Below are 24,397 nucleotides of genomic sequence, written 5' to 3' on the forward strand. Positions count from 1 at the left end.
GAGTTCAATTGTCGAAATGCTTCAGGACTATACAATCGTGTATCTATATTTGTATACGAAGAAATTGATGGTCTGCCTGCTACTGCCCTTTTCAAATCGCGAGATGCTTATATTTCTAGGAAATTTACCAATTTAAAGCATTCAAGATTTTGCCGTAGTCCTTTGGATCCCAGAGAAGTCAGAGTAGTGAATAGCAAAATCCTTCACTTCGGTGTCTCCTTCCATGTCGTTGCCCGACATTTCTTGGTCCTCACAACTTCCCTTCCCGTAGGCACCAGCTCTTGATGCTGACACAATTTATTGGGTCACGTGATATGATATTAAAAGTCGTGCTCCAAACATAAATTCATCCTCACGTTCTGTTGAACATAAGTTTGTCAGCCTCTCGTCTCCTTTTACGTCTTTCTCTTCTTTTCAGCCGACCCCTGATCTTTTCCTTGAAGTATTGGGTATCTTGTTTTGAGCTCTTCTCTGTGTATTTGTTTCTATTGATAGACTGATGACGGCTGATGTGGCTTCCGATGCGGATGACAGGAGGCGGTTCAACGGTGTGAACCTCAACATCACGCTGGTTTGTCCGGAATGCAAGGTTTATCCTCCGGAGCTGATAGAGCGGTTCAGCGAAGGTGATGTTGTGTGCGCATTATGTGGACTTGTTTTAAGCAACAGAATAGTCGATACAAGGTCTGAATGGAGAACGTTCAGCAACGATGACCAGAACGGAGACGACCCTTCGCGTGTTGGTGAGGCTTCTAGTTCCCTTCTGGACAGCGATCAACTCTCTACCGTTATTTCGAGCTCTCAGGAGGCTGGTCGTACTGGAAGAGAACTGAACAGGGCTCAGAGTAAGAGTCTCGTGGACAAGAAGGACAATGCTTTGCAGGATGCCTACTCCAAGATCACGCACATGTGTGATGGATACCAGCTTCCAAAAGTGGTCCAGGACGGAGCCAAGGAGGTTTACAAGCTTGTTTATGATGAGCGGGCTTTGAAGGGTAAATCTCAGCTCAGTATTATTGCAGCATCGATTGTTCTTGGGTGTAGAAACGCCAAGGTGGCTCGGTCTTTCAAGGAAATTTGGGCTTTGACCAATGTTCCTCGCAAGGAGATTGGTAAGGTATTCAAGATGATCACCAAGATTGTACAGGAGAAGAGCGCTCAGAGTGGGGCCAGTTTGTCGTTCCAAAGTGATTCTCTGGCTGCGAGACAGATGAACGCTGAGGACTTGGTGGGCAGATTCTGTTCTCATCTTGGTCTGTCTCCTCAGGTTTCGAGTGCTGCTGAGTTTATCGCGAGAAGGACTCGTGAGGTGGGTGTCTTGGCGGGTAGATCGCCAACGACAATTGCTGCTGCCGTGGTTTATATGGCAGCTCAGATATTCGGCCAGTCGCTTCTGCCTTCACGGATCTCCGAGAAGACGGGTGTCAGCGACGGTACTATCAAAACGTCGTATAAGCTACTTTATGCGAAGAAGGAGGATCTGGTAGACCCATATTGGATTGAGTCTGGGAGGGTCAATTTTGACAAGATTCCAAAGGCTTAAACGGTGCTTTCGGATGGTTTGAAAATGATATATGAAGGCTCGAATGAGCCGCATGGAGATGTTTTATTTCAAGTTTGGACAGATTAGCGTATACCAGTTTAATGAAAATTCGATAGTTCAGCACTAGCAAAAGGCACGTACTCGTTACAAGCTTTTCAGAGACCTTACTCTATCAAAAATATAACGCCATTGGATATATACTATACATTAAATTTTTTCAATTGTCACCGTTGCAAAATTTCACCAAAAGCCGTCCAAACTCAATGTCTTCTCACAACTTTTCAACTCATATTGTAAAATGCCTCCCACAGATTTGTCACTCACGCCTATCGTCAAAACCTGGCCATAACCGTTATCTGAAGGAGTGAAAACCAGTCCTGTCACCTTCCCAAACATCGATATCGACTGGTAATCCACCGTTTGCTCTGGGTCCTTGGCAAACCCACCCGTTCGGAAACTGCTGGAACCAAAACCATCGCCAGAGAGCCTTGGCCTGCGACTGTATTTCGGTGCTTGATATGAGGATTCTGGCATCCCCCATTTCTTCATGTTATCAGTGTCAACAACATACACGTTGTCTATGGATTCCGCAAAGGCTAGGTACTTGCCCGTGGGATCGAACCTGATGTTCCTCACTGCTCCTTGGAGTCCACCACAAAGCACCGTCAAGGGCTTTGAGAACCACGGATCAGAGCTGATCTTCCGCTTGTCGTATATTCTTATCGTTCCGTCCTGGTTACCCGTGGCAAAGACGTTCTCGGAGCTCCAGTCGCACGCAAACGAGAAATCGCGATGGCCGTGCATCTCCACGGCTGGGGGACGTCTTCGGTCTCGCCTGTCCACTATAATTGTCTCAGGAGTATCACCAACTATCAACACTTCGTTTGAGTTGGAGGGGTTTTCAGCGATGCAGTTGACTGCAAAATCCAGAACTTCCTTTCGCACAATCTGGCCCCTTGCGTGGTTGAAATACCACAACCGTCTGTCATTAGAGGCCACAATTATCTCCTCTTTGTGGTTGGATTCATTGGCCGGAACAAATATATAGTTGATGATTCCGTTGGGGTCTGTCGTAAGAGTGTATTGCTCATACGTACTGGTTTGATGCGAGTAATTAATGATGCTTCCAGTGAAGGACCCGGCAGCCAGAAGAGACGAGTTCGTGGAAATAGTGGAGATTTTGAAGTCAAAAGGGTCATCAGTCTTCAGAAAAATGCTAAGTCAGTAAACGGAACAAAGGAGAACGAAATATGGCTTCAACTTACCATCGGACCGATCAGGGGTGATTCGGTACCCGTCAGGGTGTCGAATTTGGAGATTCCAAAACTAGGAGAACTCGAATTAGAGTAGAACACCGTGTTCTTATCATAGGCAGCAATCAGGTTTCTAAGCTGAAAATGTAACAGTTTCGGAGTGCATTGAGAGGCAAACCGTTTGAAAGTGAATAGGTTGGACCGTCTGCCTGATCTTCTCCCTCTGAAGGCAGGATATTCCGGATCCAGCGTGAAATCAATGCTTTCTCTTGCTGCATCGATCGATAATCGCAGACTCGCATAGCTTTCAAAGCTGTTCGCACGATTTTTTAATGCCAGTTGTCGTTGGTCAGGGTTCTTCCACATTAACCCTTGGGGGTCAATGTATGCTGTGTTATCGGTTTTCGGTGCGAAGGGATGACTGGCCAGGAAATCTACCTGATGTGATCGATTATGAGATGGATATATCTCGGAGCGTATGTCTTCGCCAAAAATGGGTTTCAACCTCCTGGGACAACATTGGATCCCAACGTCGTCAAAGGTGTGGTTGGAGCTGGTATCCAGTACATGATTCAGCTTATCGAGAAACAACGATCTGGGATATTTGTGAGAGTGAACCCACTCAGAGTCAACGGTGAGTCCATCTGGGCTCTGGGATTCAAACTCAAAAGATTCATAGAAGTCATTCTCGATCTCTGGCTCTGACGGGAGGTGCAGCGGGGAGTAGCTGTGAATATAGGGATAAGTCCTGGTGGAAGAGCGAAATCTGTTCAGCAGCGATTCCGTGGAATCAGGTGTACGTGGGATCGACTCGGGATCTTCCATTTCAATGGGATTTTCTTGGAATTTGTAGTGGATCGTGGAGATAGATAAGCGTTGGATCGATTAGACGGATTCTCGTTACAAAGACAAAAAGTTCCCTGTAGCAAAAAGGAGTCGTGTGCTTACAGAAGTTGATATCGTGCGGGACCAAACATGTCCCGATTCGGTGAAGATTAAGCACTCTCACTTAAAGCTGATAAGACTGATATCTACAAACTGGCCGTTATCTCCTACCTTTCTGGCAATAACATTCTGGTCAACAAAGTAGGACTCAGACCAGTATGCCATTTCCTCTGTTGTGAACGGACCGTACACTTCCTCGTTATCTTGCCATTTGTACTCCCAAATTCGAGGATGTGCCTCATCTGGGTGATCATCCTCCTCTTCGTCTTGATCAAATGACTCGTCATATCCTCTCTTCTTCCCATTTTCGTACGGCTTTCCTGCAGCTCGCGAGTACATACGCATAAGTTCTTCTCTGGTGAGACCGTGCACGTTTCTGTAGGCTTTTTTCGTGAGAAACTCGGAATTATCAGTGATCGTCTGAATCTTGATCTTGATTAACTGCTCTTCCTGGTTACTTTTGACCTTCTGCTTCTTATTCTTCTTCTGAAGTACCTTTCTGCTTCCTTGTAGCCGTTGAAGAGCTTCCATAATACTTTCGGCGGGCTGTAGAAGTTCAATGAGACCCGCGAAGACGTCCTTGAGGTCCATCGACAGCATGGCATCTCTTTCAGATTTGAGTTTTTTTTCCCTTTCTTCTTTTCTATGAGTTTCAGCTTCACGCGCCTTGGCAATGCTAGCCTTATCGAGACCTTGGAGCCACGAGTCCTTGGAATTCTTCAGAGCTTCTTCTTCGTCATCGTCGTCATCATCGTCATCATCATCGTCATTGCCTTCTTTGTCTGAGTTTCTCTTGTTTCGTATGAAATTACCCGATTCATCAAAAACGCCTTCTTTGGCTTCCTTTTGCAGATTAAATTTCTCGATCTTGGGCCCTCTGGATCGCTTGATCTTCGCCCGATCGACATCTCGCACCTCTTCTTCAGGATTGTTGAAATAGGCATACATAGCTGACTTGTCTATGGTATCATCTTCAGACTCAGAAGTGTTTGCTGCATCGCCTAGGCCCCCTTTAAGGTTTGCCAGCTCAACCTCAACGTCCTCGCCAAGGTTCTTTTCAAACTCGTCCAAATCCAGCGTGTTGGGTTTCCGCGTCTGTTTCGTCTCAGTATCTGAAGCAAACATATCGTCATTATCGTCGGCCTTTTCACCCGTTCTCTCGGTTTTTTCGTCACCGGAGTTGGCTTCTTCGTCTGATGAATCCTCAACTAACGAGTCTGAGTCGTAGCCCTGCATCCTGACTCTGCTGTTTCTGGTGTTAATATCCTGAAGAAGCAGCTGATCCTCTGTAAGAATCCTTTCCTTGCTAGTCATAATGGGAAAATATCAAAAAAAAAACACCAATTTCAGTCTGTTTTGGAGTGTATTCATGGAGTGTTTATAATGGCAAGAGAGACTTTATATGGCAAGTACACTAACAAGCTCATCTCATCGCGGGTTGAAAATTGAAAAATCAAAAATTGCGGCTTTATGGATTTTAGCCGACTCTTCTTAATAGCCAGATTAGAGACAACAGAGAGAGGAAAAATAATCGTGATTGGAGGCTGTTCAAATTTTCAAGTTCATACCCTCATGTTTGATAACGATTTCGACGATCTGCTAAACTTGGAAGAAAAGTTCTACCGGGAAGGATTTGAAGAAGGAGTGCAAGCAGGCAAGCAGAACAACTTCAGAGAGGGAAAGGAACTTGGAATCCAGACCGGATACCAGACATTTTTGTACGTGGGTCAGATACGAGGATTGACACATAGTTGGAAACTGTATGTGGACAAGATCAATTCTGGCGAGATATCACCTCCTTCGGAGAGGGTTGGAGGAAAGGAAAGGGACTGGGTCAAGGTTAGTAATCAGATAAGCGAGCTGAAAAGTCTGGTTGACAGTTTATATGAGAATGGGAAATTGAATCTCACGAATAGTGATGACGATGTGAGCAAGATCAGCAGCACAATTAAGGCTTTGAGAACAAAGGCGAGGATAATAGCGGGAATACTGGCTCAAAGGGAGCTGTTCCTAGAGATGGAGAGGACGGCGTTGCAAGTTGCAGGTAAAATCCAGACGAACCAGACATTGGCGCCCGAGGAGGATATGTGGTAATGTTGTATGAATGATCAGGCGAATTTTCGGATATTTGGGCCATGCTATTATATGCTATAATATGGTATGATTGGGGAGCACCAGACTAATACCCATTGAGATAGGGCTTAATTTCACTAGATGTTCATTATTAGTGCGCTTTTTGACGAAATATAATGAGATTAGGAGCAGTAGTTCAAGCCTGTATTATCCAATCAAATAGCTGTGTAAATCTTCCAATCAAATAGTTCTGCACTATTTCTCTTCATTTCTCAGCCCTTTACTTTCAGTGTCAATCCAGATTCCTGTAAACCATTCCAGAAAAGTCAAGATTCTCCTACTCAATGAAATAGTTTTGGATCTCAAATCCAACATCATCTGCAAACTTCTTAGCAACGGTCCAGTTCACATTGCACTTCCACCTCAGCGAAGTCGTCAACGAATCACCAGTGGTTGCTCTCAAAATCAACTTCAAAGACGCTAATGTATTCAATTGGGTCAATAACAACACGTCCGAGTTCACATCGTCTTCTGGAACATCCTCATGATAAATTGCATGGAGGATGGCCAGCAATCGCTCTAATGGGAAAGGCTGTGGCTGGAGCATTTTAGAGTTGACACTGAACTTGTTGGATCTGATTTTCCGGTGCAGTTTTGAATTTGCTCTGACCTCATTTGTTTTGGAGAACAACATTAGATCGTATCTTGAGTCTGTGAAAGAGGCCAAGTATGCAGCGATGATTATGTACTTAGCCTTGAGAGTGATGTCATAGGACTCCACAGAGCGATTTTCATTGGTATCTTCGTTCTCCAGATTGATGCCTTCGTCAACAAAAGTATCTCTGATAGCCCATTCTGACTGAAGGAGCTTTCTATTCGCATTGTATACAGCCGTTGGATCGTTCACTCCATTCACAATGGAACCGACCCTCGCTATGGGTTCCACGAAATGTGGGAACAACCTATCAAAAGCATGTATGGCAAGATCCACATCAGAACCAATATAGAACGAAAAACTCTCCAGCAGCAATGAACTTAGTGTCTTGAAGAAAATTCCCGTATCTTTAGCCAAATCTTGAGATTTCCATAGACTTTCCTCAACCTTGGTTCGCCAGCCACTGGCCATCAGTCTCAAGTAAAGAACCTTGTTCAGTTGATCATAAGTATATGCTGGAAAGAAAACGTGTGGCAGAGAGAGAGAAGTCAAGTCCAGCGAGTTTGGTGAGGAGGCCACAAAAACAAAACAAAAGTTGTCACACTTCGGCACTTGTTCGTGAAGTCTAGCCAAAGCAGTTGCTAGTACCACGGGCGAATCGTTACCAAGCATCTGGTCAATATGATCCAGAACAAAGATGTGTGAATAACAGTCAAAGTATTTTGACCCAACCTCCAGGAGAACTTCCAGAGTCCATATAAACGACGATATTCCGTCACATAGCTCGATTCGGTCTTTAATCTGTTGCGCGAGAGCCGGATCGTATTCGTTCAATATGGCTTGTAATTCAGCATTCAGAATTCGCACCAAAAAACGCTGTAATATACCACGAATACCGTAAACTCTTCGACAATCGAGGTCTATCCATTTGCTTTGTGCCGAGACTATTTTTCGCAACTCATTGAGGGTGAATGTCTTACCTGATGATCTCACTCCCTCTACTATGAGTACCGGAGAAAGAAGTCCTTTGGAAGGCTGTATATGGCATGTCAGATGGAACAACTCTTGGCTGCGCAGCATAAGAGCATCTGCCTTATTAGATCCAGTACAAGACTTGGACGGCATGTTTTGATAACAGGATAATCACCGTTGTTCTAAATCATTTCGAGAATACGACATGTCAGAACGCGTTTTTGATTACGGTCGTGTGTGAGCAAAATGGTCGTTTGAGGTAAAGATCTTGATTTATGATTAGACGATTAGATTGAGCGTTATTTGAATAAATATTTTTTTCTTTGAATGCGCTATGCTGCTTCTTCGATCGCTGCTCTCAACAGACTCAAGTCATAAGCCTTTGAAACGCTCGTGTACACCTTGATTCTCTTCTGCAATTCGCTAAGACTCTTGGTCTCCTGCCATCTTCCTGAGCATGCACAATTAGCAGCCAGTTCGTTCTGCTTGATCCTTCCACACTTGTCACATTTCAAATCCTGGTAGAAATAGGTGGTGAAAAGTTTCAACAGCTCCTGGATCAATTTCTCTTCAATCGACACTTTGTTGAAGGGTTTACCACAGCTTTCACAACTCCAGATGATCTCCTCATCGTCTCTGCACATATCGATATCTCTGATATGGTTGCAGTATTCACAACAAACTTGGGGAATGTAGAGAGAGGAAGCTGGATATCTGAAGTTGGCCTCTTCACTGAACTCCTTAACATCGAAATACTTGAGAAGATCTCTTCTCAGCATCCTAGTTTCCATGATTTTATCCTTATCAAGCGATAATATGTGACACAGAGACTTCACTAGCTCCAAAGCAGCATTTGAAAATTTCAGATGTGAACCAGGCAAATTGGGGAATTCATAGTCAATACTAGCAGATGCATCCAGTAAAGAGGTGGTTTGCAATTTGATCAAGGTTTGAATACGTTTTTCAAGAGGTTTTCTGAATAGTTCACAGACACCTCCTAAGATCTCGTCCTTATCTAGATCGCCAGTCACAGGCTTGCCATTGAGTTTCAGAACTTTGCTGATCTGAGAAACTCTTTGGGTTCCATTCTGTGAATCCTTCATGGTCTGTGCTCTGTGTTTTATGAGCGAGTCCAAGAAGATAATCGCCCAGTCTTCAAATTCGGGTTGGAACACTGGAGGCAGAAACGACTTTATTTGCCAGTGCGATACCGATTCCAGTGGAGGCTCTGAGTCTCCTTCGAAGGTGACACAATAACGACCAGAGTAATTGTACTCGTCCATCCACATCAAAATGTCCCAATACCTCACCACATTGAGCTCCAAAAAGTTGAACAACGGCTTTGACCTTGCTGTGTTCACCAGATAATTTCCATACGCATAAGAATTCTCGACAGACAGCTTGGAGGTCTTGAGGATGATCTTGTTGCGACTTGCTGATACAATGGAAGCCCCCATCCGCTTGAACTCTGCAAGTAATTGCAATAGAGATTTCTTGGTCAAGTTGTGAATATGGTAATTTAAAGCCGGATCGTAGAGAAACGACATTGGCTTCAATATCCACGATACAAGACTGTGGATCATTGATTCTGCATCAGAACTGTTTTTCATCGCATCATCCCACCATGATTTCACCATTGACCTCAGCACTATAAGAGCTGGTCCGAAGAATGAGTCTTCCGCAAAAGTGCTTCCTTCAGACAATTGTCCCAAACTGCCACCCTGAGTCGTTCCTTCAGAATCCACAACAGTAGTACCTTCGGCTTCGTTGATCAACGAAGAGGTCAAAATTGTGTTAATAGTCAAGTTTTTGAGCTCCAGCTCCAGAGAAACAGACTCATAAACATCAGGCCTGTTGATAGAAGGAAGTTGGAAAGACTCTTCAAGCTCTGGAGAACTGGATTGTTTTTCTATACCCCCATGGTCTGGAAGAGGAGTAGGCGACCACCACAAGATTATTCCAGATTTGCTGAGACGACGAGCGTACTCGATATCGATGAGATAACCAATATTATCAACCTTCAGATTGCATAGAGGAATGTTTCCGTATTTCGAGAGTGAAACCAGTCTCTTAATCCATTGAGATAAAGACAGAAAGTGATTCAAAATCCTCTTGGTGATCAAGTTTTGCCAGTTCAGAGAAGAAACTTGAATCTCGCCGATGGTGATGTGAACCTTGGGCAATACCGATAATCCTCTCACAGTTTTCAATATTTTGCTCGAATTTGGCGACTGGATAGCAAGCAGTGGCTTGGATGTTCTAGAATCGTGGATCTTGTTGCACTGAATCGAAAGCTTACGATAAAGCTTCGTGATATCTCCAAAATAGTGGGTCTCAAAGTTGATCTCACTTGGATATTCCAATATTCCTCGTAATGAGTCAATGGTTTTGAATTTGGATTCATAGAGCTCCTTATAGAGTTTGGATATGTTCGCAGGCAGTTCCTGAGCACTAGATGATGGCTTCAGAACAAAAAACTCAGCAGTGGCATCCCAAGAGTTGAACAGTGCAAAGATCTCATACTGATTCGACACAATGTGCAACAGATACAAAATATCCATGGAAAAGTTCGAGAGATAGTGCTCTGAAGGCTTCATGACCAATGATTTTTTTTCGAAGCCGCGATGCATACCTTTTCCCAAGGCACCAAGGGCATTGTCACTAAATTCAACGCATGCTCCGAGGTCCATGATAGCACGTTCAACGGATTGGATCTGAGATTCATAGATGGAGTCAATATCAGGAGATTGAAGAGCCCCGTCACATTTCTCCATCTCCTGCTTATAAGTATCCTCAGGCATAGAAAGCTTGTAGATGTTACCTGACTTCGTCCCACTGGGTGCTACTGCCGTAGACTTTTCAAATTCGCAGTTAGCAATATCGATCTCCGGAACTTTGTCAGACTTGTAGCCCAGATAAACTTTTTTGGGGATCTTGAAGGTCAAAGTTTGCACCTTGTCGTCAATAAGGACACTAGCAATCAGATTGCCTAAATGATCTGGATCGACTCTGTATTCTAGGATCTGCCATGTGGAGCCAGCAATGTTGGCGACTCGGTCTCTCATCATGGAGTTTAGAGAAGACCTACCACCAGTGGACTCGGTGTTTCCAAATAGCTCTCTTCTTCTTGCTTTGTTTGTTTCTTGAACCTTCCATTTGAGTTTCTGGTACATTAAGAAACCAACATAATCTTCATCTGGAGAAGGACACTTGGTGGTACTGATTAGTCCTTTGGCAGCTTCAGCTTCTGACTTGGCTTCGGCCTCTCTCAACTGTGCTCTTCTCTTTTTGGAAGTAACCTTACCAAACCTTGGTTTAGCATCTCCGTTGGTTCCATAATCTTCCAGATCCTTAATGGTGTTGGTGACATCCGCCATAGCTTCTCCCTTTCCTGTTTTGGCGAAGAAGTTCGAGATGCTCTTCTGCTTCAAAGTGTTCTCTTTATCTGCAATACGCCTTTGCAACCAGTCTGGATGAGGGACCCTTGGGACTGGGTTGCTTATATCTTGCAAGGCAGCTGGAATGGTGATGATCTTTTGAACCACAGAAGCCAGTCTTTCTTTGTAGTATCCCCAGTCAATGATGGATCTAGGGTCAAAATCTTCGAGGGTAGGATCAACTAGCCATCTTCTCAGAAACATTCTCTTGTGAGAAAGCTCAGCAGAGAAAATAGCAACTGGAATGGCTCTTTCAGTGATAGGAGCATCCAAAGGTGTACGGGCAATGATGTACTTACACGCGAGACCCTTATCTTTGACCATTTCCTCACCCAGGAATTCACCTAGTCTTTTGGCAGTGGTGATAGACGTGGACTTCTGATTTCCATATTCCGCTAGCGTTTTGCTCATGCTTCGGTTTTCACAAATGAGTTCAATTAAATCCTCATCCTCAAGCATGCTACCTTTGGTATCAAGAACATCCAGCCAACGGTTAGCTACATTTGCAACAGCTCCGTAACACCCTTCCAAAGTTGTTCCATCCAAGAACAACTTGAAGATGTCTGACTGGAAGTTCTTCACCAATTGTAATTCACCACGACGTTTCAGCTCAAAACCTTTGAGCTCAGCCAGAGAACCGTCGAAGTTGAACACAGCGTATCTTTTCTTCAAACCCTTACCTTCCTCCTTTGAGGTGGGCAGTATCATGGCTCTGTAAGGACCATCCACCTCAAAGAAAATCGAGTTGTCAGATTTGGTTTCGTACTTGCGTCTGACTGGATCTATCAGCTCTTGATATTGGTGGTTCGTAAACTTCTGGTGGACAATGTAGTTCATCATGGATCCTGGATAGGACATGAAAATCTTCTTGCCGTTCTTGAGCTCGAAGTTGAAGTTTTCAGGAAAACTGGAAGGAAGAATACACCAGATACCATCGGTGTCCAGTTCCAGAGGTCTGCCCAATCTCTCTACCAACGCTCTTGCCATTTGGATAATCGTGGCTCCAGTTAAACATGTAATACCAGCCATTTCCATGGAGTACCAACGAGACCCTTTTCTCATGACGTATCCGTAGAATGAGTTCAAAATGACCTTATGGGCGAGCTGCAACGAATCATACAGAACCACCATTTTCTTCGCCTCATCAATGGCATTCTTATCGTCTTTTGGTATCTGCGCAGTCTTTCCTTTCCAGACTTTTGCAAGCGTCTTGAACTCGTATCTTCTGTCTCTAAAATCACGAACTGTATTCACGTAGAACGGATTCTCACGTTGGCAGATGATTGCTTCTCTTTCAATAGTCTCTGTTTGTTTCACTCTGTGGTACACTTTTCGTGAATAATCGGACAATCTTTTCTTGATATGCCCAACCTGATCCGTGTAACTCAGCTGTTCGAAGTTTCGTCTTGGACCATTTGGAAACTTTGGAGGGAAGTCTTCGTGCTGAAGTGCTCTTTTGATCATGCCATACTCGTTCATTTGAGCAGGGTAGAATTCTCCTCTCCATGACCAAGGCAGTCTTCTGTCACACGTTTTACCTGGTCTGTTGAAGTCACAAGAAGCACAGTCACTCTCTGCTTTCATGGAATCCGGCTGGAGACGGTTGGTGGTCATGATGTTTGGATACATAGACGCAACGTCAATGTGATAAATCAGAGGATTCTCCTTTCTCTTCGGGGTGTCTCTTATTGCTATCAGCTGTTCTTTGACTTTGTCGCGGACTTCATCAAAGTTTGTGACATCTTTCAGTTTCTTTCCACCTTCGACTTCAATGCAAAATTTCAAGGCTTCATCCAAGTCACCCAGCAATTCATCAATAGCTGTGGGATCAACCTCAAACTCGTTTTCGAGATCGGATCTGAAAACACCTGCTTCCAGTGATTCAACATGCCCTCCGACATATGTCTCAGACTCGACCAAATGACCATCATAGAACCTTTCGAGAGGATCAGTATGCTTGTTAGGCAGTAGGATACCACCCTGGTATGCCTGGACCATCAACAACATCTCACAAAGAGTACCCGTACCTTTTCTTAACACTTCGTCTGGGTTGAGCGGAATAATTGTACACAGAGAAAAGATGAAGGGGTGCACATACTTGTAATACAAGTAATAAGTAGCCACTGCATCCGAGACCGAATATTCGGAAAGAACCTGAGGCTTTTCGATTGCATATGGAGTCATGAGTTCAGGATCCAATTCTGTCGGGTTATATCCCAGTTTGACGGTAGTCACAGCTTTCAAACCCTGGGAACCTTGAGGTAGGTAAGAATCACGTTTAACCCACCTGTAACAATCCATGTGAGCACAGTAAGTCGATTTGTATTCCCCTTCGCTGTCCTTCGCAAAGCCAATCTCCTCAAACATGTCTATATCGTGATAGGCTGCTCTTGCTTCCACAAAAGGCCAATCAAAGAAATCACCGTTGAAAGTAGCAATTACAGTGGGCTTTGCATCTCTAATGTGTTCAAAAAACCTTTCTATCAGCGCTTTCTCATCTTTTTCGTTGAAAATGGCAAACAGACCTGGGTACTCAGGCTTTGGGGTATACTCAAAATCCTCAATGTCCTGACTGATGATTTCTCTGTTCGTGATCAGAAACCCTTCGCCGTCAATCATATAAGATATCATCATGATCTGATCGACCGAAGAATCAGGAAATTTCAATGGTGCCTTGGTTGTTTCTATGTCAAAAGCAAGCACCACCGGGTCAGCAAATGCTATTCGTTTGTCATCAGGTATCAAGTTGACTTCACCATCAGTGGCCTCGACAATATACCATTTACCCACCCTAATGTCCTTATCTATGGATACTCTCACGTGGTATGGAACATCATACTCGCGTATATCTTCGAGGGCTTCCGAGGCATCCATGAGTCGTCCCTTTTGGTCTTCGTAGTCGTCATCACCATTGCTCTTCAGAATATTGTTGTAAGATAGCTCACTCAGACTGTATACACTTTTAGTTTCAGTGGCCTTTTTGTTTGCATCCAGAATAGGATTCATGATTCTCCGTGCCTCCAAAAGATCAGATACACTGTGAAAACTCAGTTTCAAAAGCGTTCTGTTCAATCCAATCAGATGATTCGGCAAAGACAGGTCTTCCTTCTCAACTCTGGAGATCTTCTTGAGACAGGTATCCAGTTTCTTTCTCAAGAACTCTTCGGCCTCTGCAAACATGGTCTCTTTGCATATCAGCAAGAAGTATGGGTCATACTTCACAGTCGCCTTAAAATTGCCTCCTTCTTCATCAAGGAAGTAATAATCAACACCAGACACACCACTGACACTTTCAGAGCTCTTGACGGTGGTAGCATGCATGTTCACCAACCAGCCTATCTTCTTGGGACCGGACTCATACCTGTTGAACTCGAAAACAGAGTCGATTCTGTCAATGTTCTCCACCGCCTGGAATTTGGCCTGCAAACTCGACGCCTTGGATAAGCCATCCTGTCTTTTTCCGCTGAAGTCATTGTAATTCCTTTCTTCCCTCCTGTTCTTAGCGTATCTGCCGGTATTGGAACCTTTGAAGTTAGGTCGCGTGGCCATCTTGAGTTTTGGGATACGAAAAAACTAAACGAAAGTTGGAAGACTAAATCTTCCTCGCAGCAGGGTATATATATGAAATGATAAATGAAAACCTCCCTCGAAAGTGAGAGAAACGCTTGGAGTTAGACTGACTTCCTTGTCTTGTTCTAAGGAAGTTTCAATTAAGACTGACGCGACGCGCGTCAGTTTGGACTGGGCACGTCCATACTGTGAGTACACGACTGCTAGTGGATAATTTGATAATGACAATTTCGGGAGTTTGTCCGCGAGTAGTTCAGGTTAAAAATATTCAATTGTCCTCATTGAAATTGATTATTGCTAAAATTAAGTAACCAGAATCCTGCTCTAAATTTGGTAATCCACAAAGTTCAACACTTTCAAGCCGAACAAGACCCCTTCATAATCCAATTAGTCTCTGGTTACAACGCCCTGTCCCACGGTCCTCAAATCTCGAGCTCTTTCGTTTCTAGATCTTAACACGAGTATCAAATACGAAAACCATAGTGCCGTACTGTTGCCACTTTTTGCTGGATTTTGGAGAAAGGAGGTGAATTCTGACATCAAACTTACATCAGGGCCCCCGTTTTAATACAATCATGTATAATCCATACTCCAATGCAGGGGATGCACACCAAGTGAACGGCCACCACGCACAGCAGCAGCAACAACAACAACAATCACAGCAACAGCCTTTCCAGCAAGTTCCAACTCATAACCCACAATTCCAGGCTGGTGGAAATCCACAGTTGAATGTTCCTTTTAACAATGTGTTCAGCGACCCCCGGGCGACCATGGGACTACAGTTCTCGCAGTCGGCGATCAATGCTGGCCAGCAATACATGCAAAACAACTTCAGCACCATAATGCACGGGCAGAATATCAAAACATATTTCAAAGTATCGAACTCATATGTTTGGCACAAGCTTTACCTTATTTTGCTGCCTTATCGGAACAAGACGTGGGCTCGCGTTTACAGAACCTCCACCGACCAGAACAACAACTCCATTGACGTGTTTGCCCCACCATTGGAGGATGTTAATGCTCCCGACTTGTACATCCCGGTAATGGGTTACGTGACTTATATTTTGCTGTGGGCGATTTTCTCTGGTATAAAGGGCTCGTTCCACCCGGAGTTACTGGGATACACGGCTACCAGAATCCTTGCTCTGGGAGTATTGGACGTATTGTTTTTGAAGATAGCCCTGTACACTCTTTCCGTTGAGTCAAAGTTTTGGGATGTGGTGGCATATAGTGGTTACAAGTTCGTGTCTGTGTTAGTGATCATGTTGTTCAAAAACATCTTCCAGGGCTCCAAGGTTGTATACTACTTGTTCTCCGTCGGTGTTCTGTTTTCTCTGGGGTTCTTTCTCATGAGATCTCTCAGATATGTTTTGTTGCCCAGTGGCGGCAATTCGGTGGTTTCGCATGGGCAGAAGAAGATGAGGACGAACTTTTTGTTCCTCTACTCGTTTCCGATCCAGTTGTTTCTGGCCTGGTTGATGATATGAGCACGGGCAAGGATATTTTAGGAGAAACAAGGCCAATTGAAGATGTAGCTACACGTTTTTCATGGTGATCTTCAACTGAACTGGCTCTTGGCATGACGTACTATTGGGGACAAGGTAGTGTGCCAGGTCAAAACAATTTTGCCATTCCCGATTTCCAGCAGACGAAATTTTTTGCTTCTTCAAAGTTGATCTTGTTGTAAACCCTTTCTTCTAAAGAACCTCGCAATTGAACTGATTATGGTATGTTCAACTTTATATTAGCCAGATTTTGGCTTTCATTTTTTCATCTAGGCGATTGGCAAGAGAAGGCCCGGAAGTCACATCTGTAAACCATACAGCATTCTATCTACATGATGACAATGAGTTCTAGCAACTCTAATATTTATTATAAACCCAGCTCTTCGACTTAATCTGTTTCATGAGAAGAAAAGGTGACAAACGCTCTGAAAGATTTGGAAATGTGATTCTAGGGGATATCTCAACCGTCCAGGGGCTTCAAGAGCCAAAGGCCACCAGAAACAACGTTTACTAACAAAACATTAAGGCATCGGTGGTAATATCGTGTTTCGCATTGTTATATAAGGCTGTTTCTGACAAAATAAACCATGAATCTGACGCAGAAATATCATTGTAAGTAGTAATCGTCCACCCTTAATGTAAGTCATGGGCTGGAAATCCTGCCAAATTTCACGCGGTTGATTAACGGCCCGACGAAACTGAGACTCTATTAATTTCGAAGTTGATCTTGAGCTTTTGGAACACGGTATCTTGACCTCTAACAAGACGTTTTTTTTGTTCCTTGCTAAAAAATGTTGAGACTAAGAGGCATTCCGACCAGGAATGTTACCAGAACGCTGGTTTCTCAATTAAGAGCATTTTCCATTGCTCCACCAAGACTCAACAGCATCATTGCAGACTCTGTGGAGTTGGAACAACCCAAGGTGGTACAAAAGCCCCAGAGGTACCAAAAGAAGAGCTTCGTTAATAATTACGAGCAAACTCCGATCCAGCTACTTGCTTCTATCGAGAAATTTCAGGAAGTTCTAGACTCTGAGAAATCCAGCGGAGACGCTGATTCGACTCCCGATGAAAGGTTTGCCAGAAGGGCCTGTTCCGTAGCCTATCCCTTGATAATGGGATTGCAAGTTCACAAAGAGGTTGGTGGATACTCACCAGAGGATCTCTGCTACAGAGTTGCTTCCATGGCTATTGAAGCTAAGGTTGCCAGGATATACATTCTGAACCCAGTGGTATTCCTGTTCTTAAAGACAGATAGACCAAAGGATGCTCTTAGTTTCTGGCTAGAGGCTTTTGAGTATGTGAAAAGATCAGGATTACCGATTTCGGGTAAGCTTAGCGAAAAGGAGCAGATGGACTTTGATTTTTTCCGCATGGCTGGTTATCTGTCTTACTTGAGAACATGTCAGAAGACAGGAACCAAGGTTGATTTGGAGACAGTTGTTTCGATTCTGGGTGAGGCTGCTCCAAGTGTCGAGAGACTTGCTGGAATCATCAAGAGATGGGGTTTGTCCGAGGAACTGGCTGGTTACGTAAGAAAGGTTCATCCAGGAGTGTTCAAGAGTTTGAAATCTCGCACTGCCAACCCCAACGACGCTAAGTACTGGGATTCATTGAAGTCTCTAGTTTTGGAAGGAAAGTTTCAACTCATGGAAAAACAAGTCCAATATATCAGGACTCTCTCTAAGGAAACTAACGTTCCACTTACTGAAAATCGTCTGTGCCAGTTGATGAACATCTATTCCACTGCCAAAAGAACACAGGCTGCGGTTTCTGTATTTGGCGAGATTACGAAGGCCTTCAAAAAACCTTCTATTGCGTCCTGGAACGAGCTGTTGTACTTGCAAAGCAAATACACAGACTCTCCACTGGATAGAGTCAACAGTGTGTGGTCTCTGATGAAGGAGAACCAAATCGAGTTCGATGCAGATTCATATGCCAACTTGGTGAAGGCTTACACGGAGCTGGACCAGATTGACGAGGTTATCCGGGTGATATCCGAACTGAGAAACTCAAAGACCGTTCCATTGACCAATAAGGTGATGGAGTCCGCGGTTCTGGCTCTTTTGAAAACGAACACAATCTCACAAGCTGAAAAGATCATGGCCTCTTTTGCTGCTAACGATGGCTATGTTCCCACAGCCAAGGTTTTTGGGCTCTTGATCCAGAAGTTCGGTGACGCTGGTGACTTTGCAAAGGCCTCAGAGGTCTTGGACAGAATGGCTGCCTTTGAGGTCAAGCCTGACGTTTCCATTTACACCATCGTCATCAACATGCTGTTCAAACAATCGAGGAAAACGGGCCGTCCTCTTGATACTGCCAGCTTGAAGAGTCTGTTCGATAACATGGAGGCCGAGAACATCTCCAGAAACAATTACATCTACTCCACGGTATTGCACGATCTCATGCTGCAAGAGGGCTCAATTGCTGCTGGTGAAACTTTACTTGAATATATGAAGGCCAACAAAATCAGGATCACTGCCACCACGTACACATCCGTTATATCTGGTTTTTCCAAGAATGGTCGTTTGGACGATGCTAAGAGGTACTTTGACGAGGCTGTTTCCAAGGGAGTTAACCCCAACACTCCACTGTTCAATATCTTGATTGAGGGCTTTGCTAAGGCTAAGAGATTGGAAGATGCCCTTTCTGAGCTGGAATTGATGAAGCAAAAGTCAGTTAGACCCAACTTCTTTAGTTTCTACTTCATGCTGAAGGAGGCCAGTGGTGCTAAGGACTGGGACATGTGCAGAAAGATTGTTGATCAAATTGGAGAGTCTGGGATTTCTGAGTACGGCAAATCGCTTCCAAGATTGTTGAGGAGCTGTGAAAGAAACGGAGTTGAGCTTCCTCAGACGGTTGTGGATAGACTTGGGAAGCCTGCTGTGTAGCATAGCTGGGGTCTGACCCAGCTAAACTTGTATATATTTTCAACTGGTTAAATATCCTAGATCCTAGATCCTTAATATAGTTGATTCTGCTCATTAGATTGTTGGCTGCTTGTGGGCAGTTCCATCTTCAAAAAAGACCTACTGTAGCTCCATTTTTCATGCAAGACTTGATTCATTATCCTTATTAACATGCCCTATTGGTATTTTCAAGTCAAGTCCACTACTGTCTCTCTCAGTCCTTTGTCCGCCCCAGGGCCTTCTCCCACAACGGCTTCAGGTCCTTTGACCAATGCTCAAATCTGTCTAGAGCATTACTCACGTTGTCCAAAGCAGGTCTCACATCCAAATAGAATGACGGCATACCATCTTCATCATCTGGACCTCCATAGTAATCAATCACATACCTCACCTGTTTCCAACCGCTTTGGCCATCCGAACGTAGCACCGTCCAATCGTGTCTGTCAAACGGTGGTTCCGTTCCGAACTGACTGGGGAACACCTTTCCCAGATACGAGTAAGTTCTCGCGCGTGGCGATAGATCGTCGGGCCTTCCCGTGAACTTCAACAGCCGCGGATCGACTTTGGTCTCTGCAGTGTGTCTTTGCTCCCAGTTCAGGATCTCTTGCCATGCTCCTTCATTCAAGAAGTTGTGCACATCCACCATGGACTCGACCGCATCTTCAGGAACATCGCCTTTGCCCTTTTTGATCATGGCATTGAACATTTGCTGAGGCGACGGATATTCCCAGTTTCCGCTGTCTGTTGATTCGCCCTTTGGGATCGTGGACATAGTCCTTTGCTTAGGCAGCTCTATTTTCTGACCCGGGGCCTTGTTGGAGGAAATCGAATATGGCATCTGGTTCAGCGGGTTCAGTTTGTCGGAAAGTCCTTTGTGGTTAACCGGACATACTTGAGGCTGGTCTTGTTTGGAGTGTTGAACGGGACAACTTCCTATGTTTGAATGTGGCACCGGACAAGAGGGTGAGGCCGTGGTAGTATTATCAGCCCAAAACCAGCCCATGATTAAAACTTGAAGCGCAAATTTGGAGTGTAGTAGCTTTAGCAACAAAAAACAGCCTTTAAAACTTTTTTGAAAAAGCCCAAATCATCCAGAAATGATCCCAGAATCATCAAGGCATCTACGGCTATTCTCTTTTTGCTTACTTTCGGCAAATGTGATTGGTGATGGGCCCGCCACGACCTTTTGAGAGGCCGATAGCGAAAACGGACAGATGTACAAATCGTTTGTTACGAACGAACTGAGATATCATTCGGTTTCCAGGAAGAAAAGTTCCAATATCACGGGTCATACCTTTTTGCATCATGAGCTCTGATAACCTGGAAACAAAGGATCAGCTCCTAGCTAGGCATAAGAAGGAAAATAGAGACCTCATAGCTACTGTCACTGGGCTCAAGAAACAAGCCACGAAATCGAAGAAGAAAGAGGTAATGAAGAAATGCCAACAACTGGAGGATGATTTGAAAGCGAGACACGCGAGGGAGATTAGTGTGGGTACACCTTTTTTTTGAGCTTTTTGGTATATTGTTAAAGATTTGAGTCACTAACTATCATAGGTGTTTGAGAATGGTGAGGAAGAACAAGAAGAGGTTACGCCAGAACAATTATTAGCAGAATTAGAGCTTGATTCGAAACCCGAGTCGAACAATGAGACTTCAGCAATCACAAATTCCAACTCTTCTGGGCCACAGAAAAAGCGCAACAGGCAGAAGGAACGACTCGCCAAACGGGACGCTGCCATGGCAGAGATCAGAAACAAGGCCATTGAGGAGGCAGAAGGTGAGACTGATTACCGTGCAATTGAGCTTGACAATATAGAACTTTTGTGCAAGAAGAACAAACTCTCGCAGTTTGACATCCAGCCAGACGGACACTGTCTATTCGCATCTATCGCTGATCAACTCAAAACCCGTCAGGGAATCGACACTTCGGTGAAAGAACTTCGTTCGAAAGCGGCTCAGCACATTAGAAATGACCCAGACACGTACGCGCCATTTTTGTTTGATGAGGCCACTATGACGATCAAAGACGTGAAGTCCTATACCGATGAGATCGAGAACACGGCGTTGTGGGGTGGTGATATGGAGATCATGGCGCTAGCCAAGGAGTACAATTGTCCTATCAGTGTGATGATGAGTGGAAGGGCCACACATAGGGTGAATGAGGAAGGACCAAATGCAGAATTGAAATTGGTTTACTACAAGCATTCGTTTGGACTTGGAGAGCATTATAACTCTTTGAGGGATGAGGCGTAAGAGAAGTGGCCTCCATGACCAAAATCCAACGTTGTTCGAATGTTCTCCCCGCAATGATGAAATAATGACGACCAAAAGTTTTCACGGAGACCAAGAAGTCTGCGTTCATAGAGAACTGTCCTAATTTTGAAAACCTGTCTGATGTTGAAGACCTGTCGAAGTTGTGAAAAGATCTGTTTGACAGTGAAGGATTCTATGAGAGTTATTTACAGTTATCATCTCTCAATAATGAAGGCTAGCCAACGACTAGCAGATGTTTCTAACCTCTCTCCAGGTTCTCTATATACAACTCTAACGACACAACTATATGTTCCTCCTCTCTATATACACATCTATCTCAAGGAAATTCAGCCTGCCTGCTCTCATTTCCTGTTCTTCCCGGCAGCAGCTTTGAAGTGGACTATATCACCATCCTCAACCACATACGCCTTTCCTACCCTTTGAACCCTTCCCTTGGACTTGAGGGTCTTTTCGTCAAAAGGAGGCTGCAAATCAGCTACTTCCGCATACTTTATCACCTCAGCATTTATGAATGTATCGCGCAAATCCGTGTGGATTACGCTTGCCGCTTCAGGCGCAAGCGTGTTCTCTCTCACTGTCCATTGTCTTGCTTCCAGAGGTCCACAGGTATAATAGCTGATCAGTCCCAAAGCATTTCTCATAGCTGTGATAATCGTTGGAAGAGCACTTTTCGATTCAGTATCGGAAATTTCGCTGAGATCCCATTCATTCTGGGCAGAAAAAAGAATGGTCTCCGAGCCTGGGGAGTTTAAACTCACCCATTCTTCGACTGACTCCAGGAAGTCATTACTTTGAGACTCAAAGTCATGCAAGTCAGTGTTCAAAAGAAAAACACATGGTTTGGCCGTGAGAAAGTTATTCCGATTGAGTATTTCGATCTGGGAATCGCTCCATTGCTTATTGCTAGCAATCCTCCGACCATCCATAAGATAGTCTAAAGCCACAGTCAAGGTATCAACTTCTTCCTTTATATCCTTCAACTCCTGGGGAGACTTTCCGGATCGATTTTTCAGTTGTCTCTGCAATCTCTCAATCGAGTTCTCTGCAAACTCCATATCCTTCAACAACAGCTCGTCTTGGACTATTGTCAAATCTCTCACGGGATCAACACTTCCTTCAATGTGCGTGATCTCGTCGCTTTGGAATCCTCTTACCACCTGGAAAATCCCATCAACGGCCCGGATATCGCTGAGAAACTGGTTGCCTAGGCCCTCGCCAGTAGCAGCTCCACGAACAAGTCCTGCAATGTCGAAGATCTTCAGGGTTGCCGGGACTTTCTTTTGGGAAGAATAGAGGTGTTGAAGATGTGAAAGTCGGTCACAGGGGACAATCACTCTTGCTTCTTCTGGCTCAATAGTAGCAAAAGGATAGTTAGCGGGCTTGGTATCGGTTAGTATGATGCAGTATGGTAGTTGGGCCCAATATGATCAATTTTTTATCATTTGAGAATATCTAAATTTGTCATGGGAAGCCCGAAATAGTAGAAGACGTACATTTCCCAGCTTTGATCTCGTGATAGCCTGGAAAAAGGTAGACTTTCCAACATTGGCAAGTCCGACTATACCACTCTACATGTCAGAGTTAGTAAACTTATTTAAGCCTCCAATTAAGCAACTCATTAAGAGCCTGCAGTGTATTTGCGATTTAACCAAGCAATTGGACATACCGTTAGGTTGTTTGAACATCTTCCGAGTTGAGGTCTTCTGATGGGATTTTTTCCCGATTTTTTGGAGCTTGCAGACGCCAACCGCACAAAAACAAACCGGCTCCTCGGAATGGGTCTCAGTGCAAACATTCTGCAACCAAAGCAGAAAATTACCGTACTTTAAGTCTTGCGATTGGATGACATATTATAGACTTATGGGTGCTCGACATGCAGAGAAATATTGACGCCGTTTTCTAGATCACGTGAGAACCACCATCTCAGGCCCCTCATTATGGGAGAATGTTCGTGAATTGGTGGGAGCACCTGTCTCATCAGGATGCACATGTTCGCTGTCCAATGAAAACTACTCTCCATGCTTATACTTAAAACGGAAAGGGTGAAAGGGGAAGGTTATGGTGCATGCACCAGAACAATCTGCAAAGCCAATCAGGCGCTTGTTCACTGATATATCGCCTAGGAGACGGTTGATCTGCATGCATTTTGGTAGAAATGGGAGAGAGGGCTCAGGACATTGTTATTCGTTGGTGGACGAAGAGGACCGTATAAGGGGCAAAAGGGATATTGAAAGTTCAGGAGTGGCGCCACTGACGCTTGAGAAAATCTTGGTTTTTAATCAAATTTGAAGGATTCCATCGTAGGTCTTTCTTGGTTATCCTAAGTGAACCCATCAAATTGATAGCCACCATTTTATCTCCACCAATATTGATTGCACACTGTGTTTGCTTGAGGCATTTCGTCGACCTGATTAGTTCTGTGCAGCATCCCGAAGAGGAGATGCCATGTCTGTTGCGTGCACGACTAATGTTCACTTGCATAGAAGAAGGCATGAGGTGCATGGAATGTATCACACTGCATGTATGCAAGCGCCATTTCCCCAATTGGGAGAAAGACGAAAGACTCCCGGAACATTTTTATGCTTATGATGGTTAAAACTTTCGATAGGTCGGGTTCTCAACCTCCAGATCATATAGAGTGTGCTCCCAGGAAGGAATGTAGTGTTTGAAAAGATCAAAAGATCAACTGCCTGCACTTAAAGGTGGAGGCCTGCAAGTCAAAGAAATCGTTAGCACCGATCTGACACCGTTGTTTTTTTTTCTTTCCATTGAAATGATTTTCTTGCGCAATATTTACCTGGATAACCCAAAAGTTTAATCTCCATTTTACCTCGTAACGGTAAGTCTATTTCTTACATCCTCAGTTAAGCAGGAGAAGATGACCCGATCCTGATTTTAAATATGACTTTGTATGCATCACCGGCATGAGAAACGGCCTGAGAAAATGGCACGAGAAAGCCGAGCGGCTAGTTTTAAACCAGCACATCTGCCAAAAAGGGTTGAACTTGAAGACTCGGATTATGAGGGGTACGTGAGTGACATGCCGTTGTGCTTACTAGACTCACATGTGAAGATGTATGTATAAGCCCCCAATGTAAATCCTGATTTACCCAACGCATGGTTAATGTGAGGTCATGAGACCGCTGGAATGTACAGAACCTCAGAAATAGCATTGATTCGAACATCTCCAAAAAGTACTGCATACAGGGCACTTTGGTAGGTACAAATTCTCTCCTTGTTGCATTAAAGAGGCACAAC

The 24,397-nt window shown here is 44.3% G+C and overlaps 11 protein-coding genes across 11 annotated transcripts; 5 read left to right on the forward strand and 6 right to left on the reverse strand.

Moving 5' to 3' along the window:
* Positions 1–499: 499 nt before the first annotated feature.
* Positions 500–1,543, forward strand: KUCA_T00002815001 (uncharacterized protein; the record flags this gene model as incomplete). The annotated part of the gene is made up of 1 exon (XM_022603099.1): positions 500–1,543. The coding sequence occupies one exon, from the start codon at positions 500–502 to the stop codon at positions 1,541–1,543; it is 1,044 nt and encodes a 347-aa protein (XP_022458838.1).
* A 240-nt stretch (positions 1,544–1,783) lies between these two features.
* KUCA_T00002816001 (uncharacterized protein) lies at positions 1,784–3,621 on the reverse strand (the record flags this gene model as incomplete). The annotated part of the gene is made up of 2 exons (XM_022603100.1): positions 1,784–2,746; positions 2,809–3,621. The coding sequence occupies 2 exons, from the start codon at positions 3,619–3,621 to the stop codon at positions 1,784–1,786; spliced, it is 1,776 nt and encodes a 591-aa protein (XP_022458839.1).
* Positions 3,622–3,801: 180 nt separating this feature from the next.
* Positions 3,802–5,055, reverse strand: KUCA_T00002817001 (uncharacterized protein; the record flags this gene model as incomplete). Its single annotated transcript, XM_022603101.1, has 1 exon — positions 3,802–5,055. One exon carries the CDS (start codon positions 5,053–5,055, stop codon positions 3,802–3,804), a length of 1,254 nt encoding a protein of 417 aa, XP_022458840.1.
* Positions 5,056–5,313: 258 nt separating this feature from the next.
* On the forward strand, positions 5,314–5,835 carry KUCA_T00002818001 (uncharacterized protein; the record flags this gene model as incomplete). Its single annotated transcript, XM_022603102.1, has 1 exon — positions 5,314–5,835. The coding sequence occupies one exon, from the start codon at positions 5,314–5,316 to the stop codon at positions 5,833–5,835; it is 522 nt and encodes a 173-aa protein (XP_022458841.1).
* A 316-nt stretch (positions 5,836–6,151) lies between these two features.
* KUCA_T00002819001 (uncharacterized protein) lies at positions 6,152–7,594 on the reverse strand (the record flags this gene model as incomplete). Its single annotated transcript, XM_022603103.1, has 1 exon — positions 6,152–7,594. One exon carries the CDS (start codon positions 7,592–7,594, stop codon positions 6,152–6,154), a length of 1,443 nt encoding a protein of 480 aa, XP_022458842.1.
* Positions 7,595–7,773: 179 nt separating this feature from the next.
* Positions 7,774–14,427, reverse strand: KUCA_T00002820001 (uncharacterized protein; the record flags this gene model as incomplete). The annotated part of the gene is made up of 1 exon (XM_022603104.1): positions 7,774–14,427. One exon carries the CDS (start codon positions 14,425–14,427, stop codon positions 7,774–7,776), a length of 6,654 nt encoding a protein of 2,217 aa, XP_022458843.1.
* Positions 14,428–15,023: 596 nt separating this feature from the next.
* On the forward strand, positions 15,024–15,935 carry KUCA_T00002821001 (uncharacterized protein; the record flags this gene model as incomplete). Its single annotated transcript, XM_022603105.1, has 1 exon — positions 15,024–15,935. The coding sequence occupies one exon, from the start codon at positions 15,024–15,026 to the stop codon at positions 15,933–15,935; it is 912 nt and encodes a 303-aa protein (XP_022458844.1).
* An 809-nt stretch (positions 15,936–16,744) lies between these two features.
* On the forward strand, positions 16,745–18,844 carry KUCA_T00002822001 (uncharacterized protein; the record flags this gene model as incomplete). The annotated part of the gene is made up of 1 exon (XM_022603106.1): positions 16,745–18,844. One exon carries the CDS (start codon positions 16,745–16,747, stop codon positions 18,842–18,844), a length of 2,100 nt encoding a protein of 699 aa, XP_022458845.1.
* Positions 18,845–19,076: 232 nt separating this feature from the next.
* KUCA_T00002823001 (uncharacterized protein) lies at positions 19,077–19,865 on the reverse strand (the record flags this gene model as incomplete). The annotated part of the gene is made up of 1 exon (XM_022603108.1): positions 19,077–19,865. The coding sequence occupies one exon, from the start codon at positions 19,863–19,865 to the stop codon at positions 19,077–19,079; it is 789 nt and encodes a 262-aa protein (XP_022458846.1).
* Positions 19,866–20,167: 302 nt separating this feature from the next.
* On the forward strand, positions 20,168–21,118 carry KUCA_T00002824001 (uncharacterized protein; the record flags this gene model as incomplete). The annotated part of the gene is made up of 2 exons (XM_022603109.1): positions 20,168–20,353; positions 20,420–21,118. 2 exons carry the CDS (start codon positions 20,168–20,170, stop codon positions 21,116–21,118), a joined length of 885 nt encoding a protein of 294 aa, XP_022458847.1.
* A 362-nt stretch (positions 21,119–21,480) lies between these two features.
* Positions 21,481–22,824, reverse strand: KUCA_T00002825001 (uncharacterized protein; the record flags this gene model as incomplete). The annotated part of the gene is made up of 3 exons (XM_022603110.1): positions 21,481–22,518; positions 22,633–22,697; positions 22,806–22,824. The coding sequence occupies 3 exons, from the start codon at positions 22,822–22,824 to the stop codon at positions 21,481–21,483; spliced, it is 1,122 nt and encodes a 373-aa protein (XP_022458848.1).
* Between the last annotated feature and the right edge of the window lie 1,573 nt (positions 22,825–24,397).

This window comes from Kuraishia capsulata, genomic scaffold, assembly GCF_000576695.1.
Source record: "Kuraishia capsulata CBS 1993 genomic scaffold, Kuraishia_capsulata_scaffold_3, whole genome shotgun sequence".
Taxonomy (NCBI): Eukaryota; Fungi; Ascomycota; class Pichiomycetes; order Pichiales; family Pichiaceae; genus Kuraishia; species Kuraishia capsulata.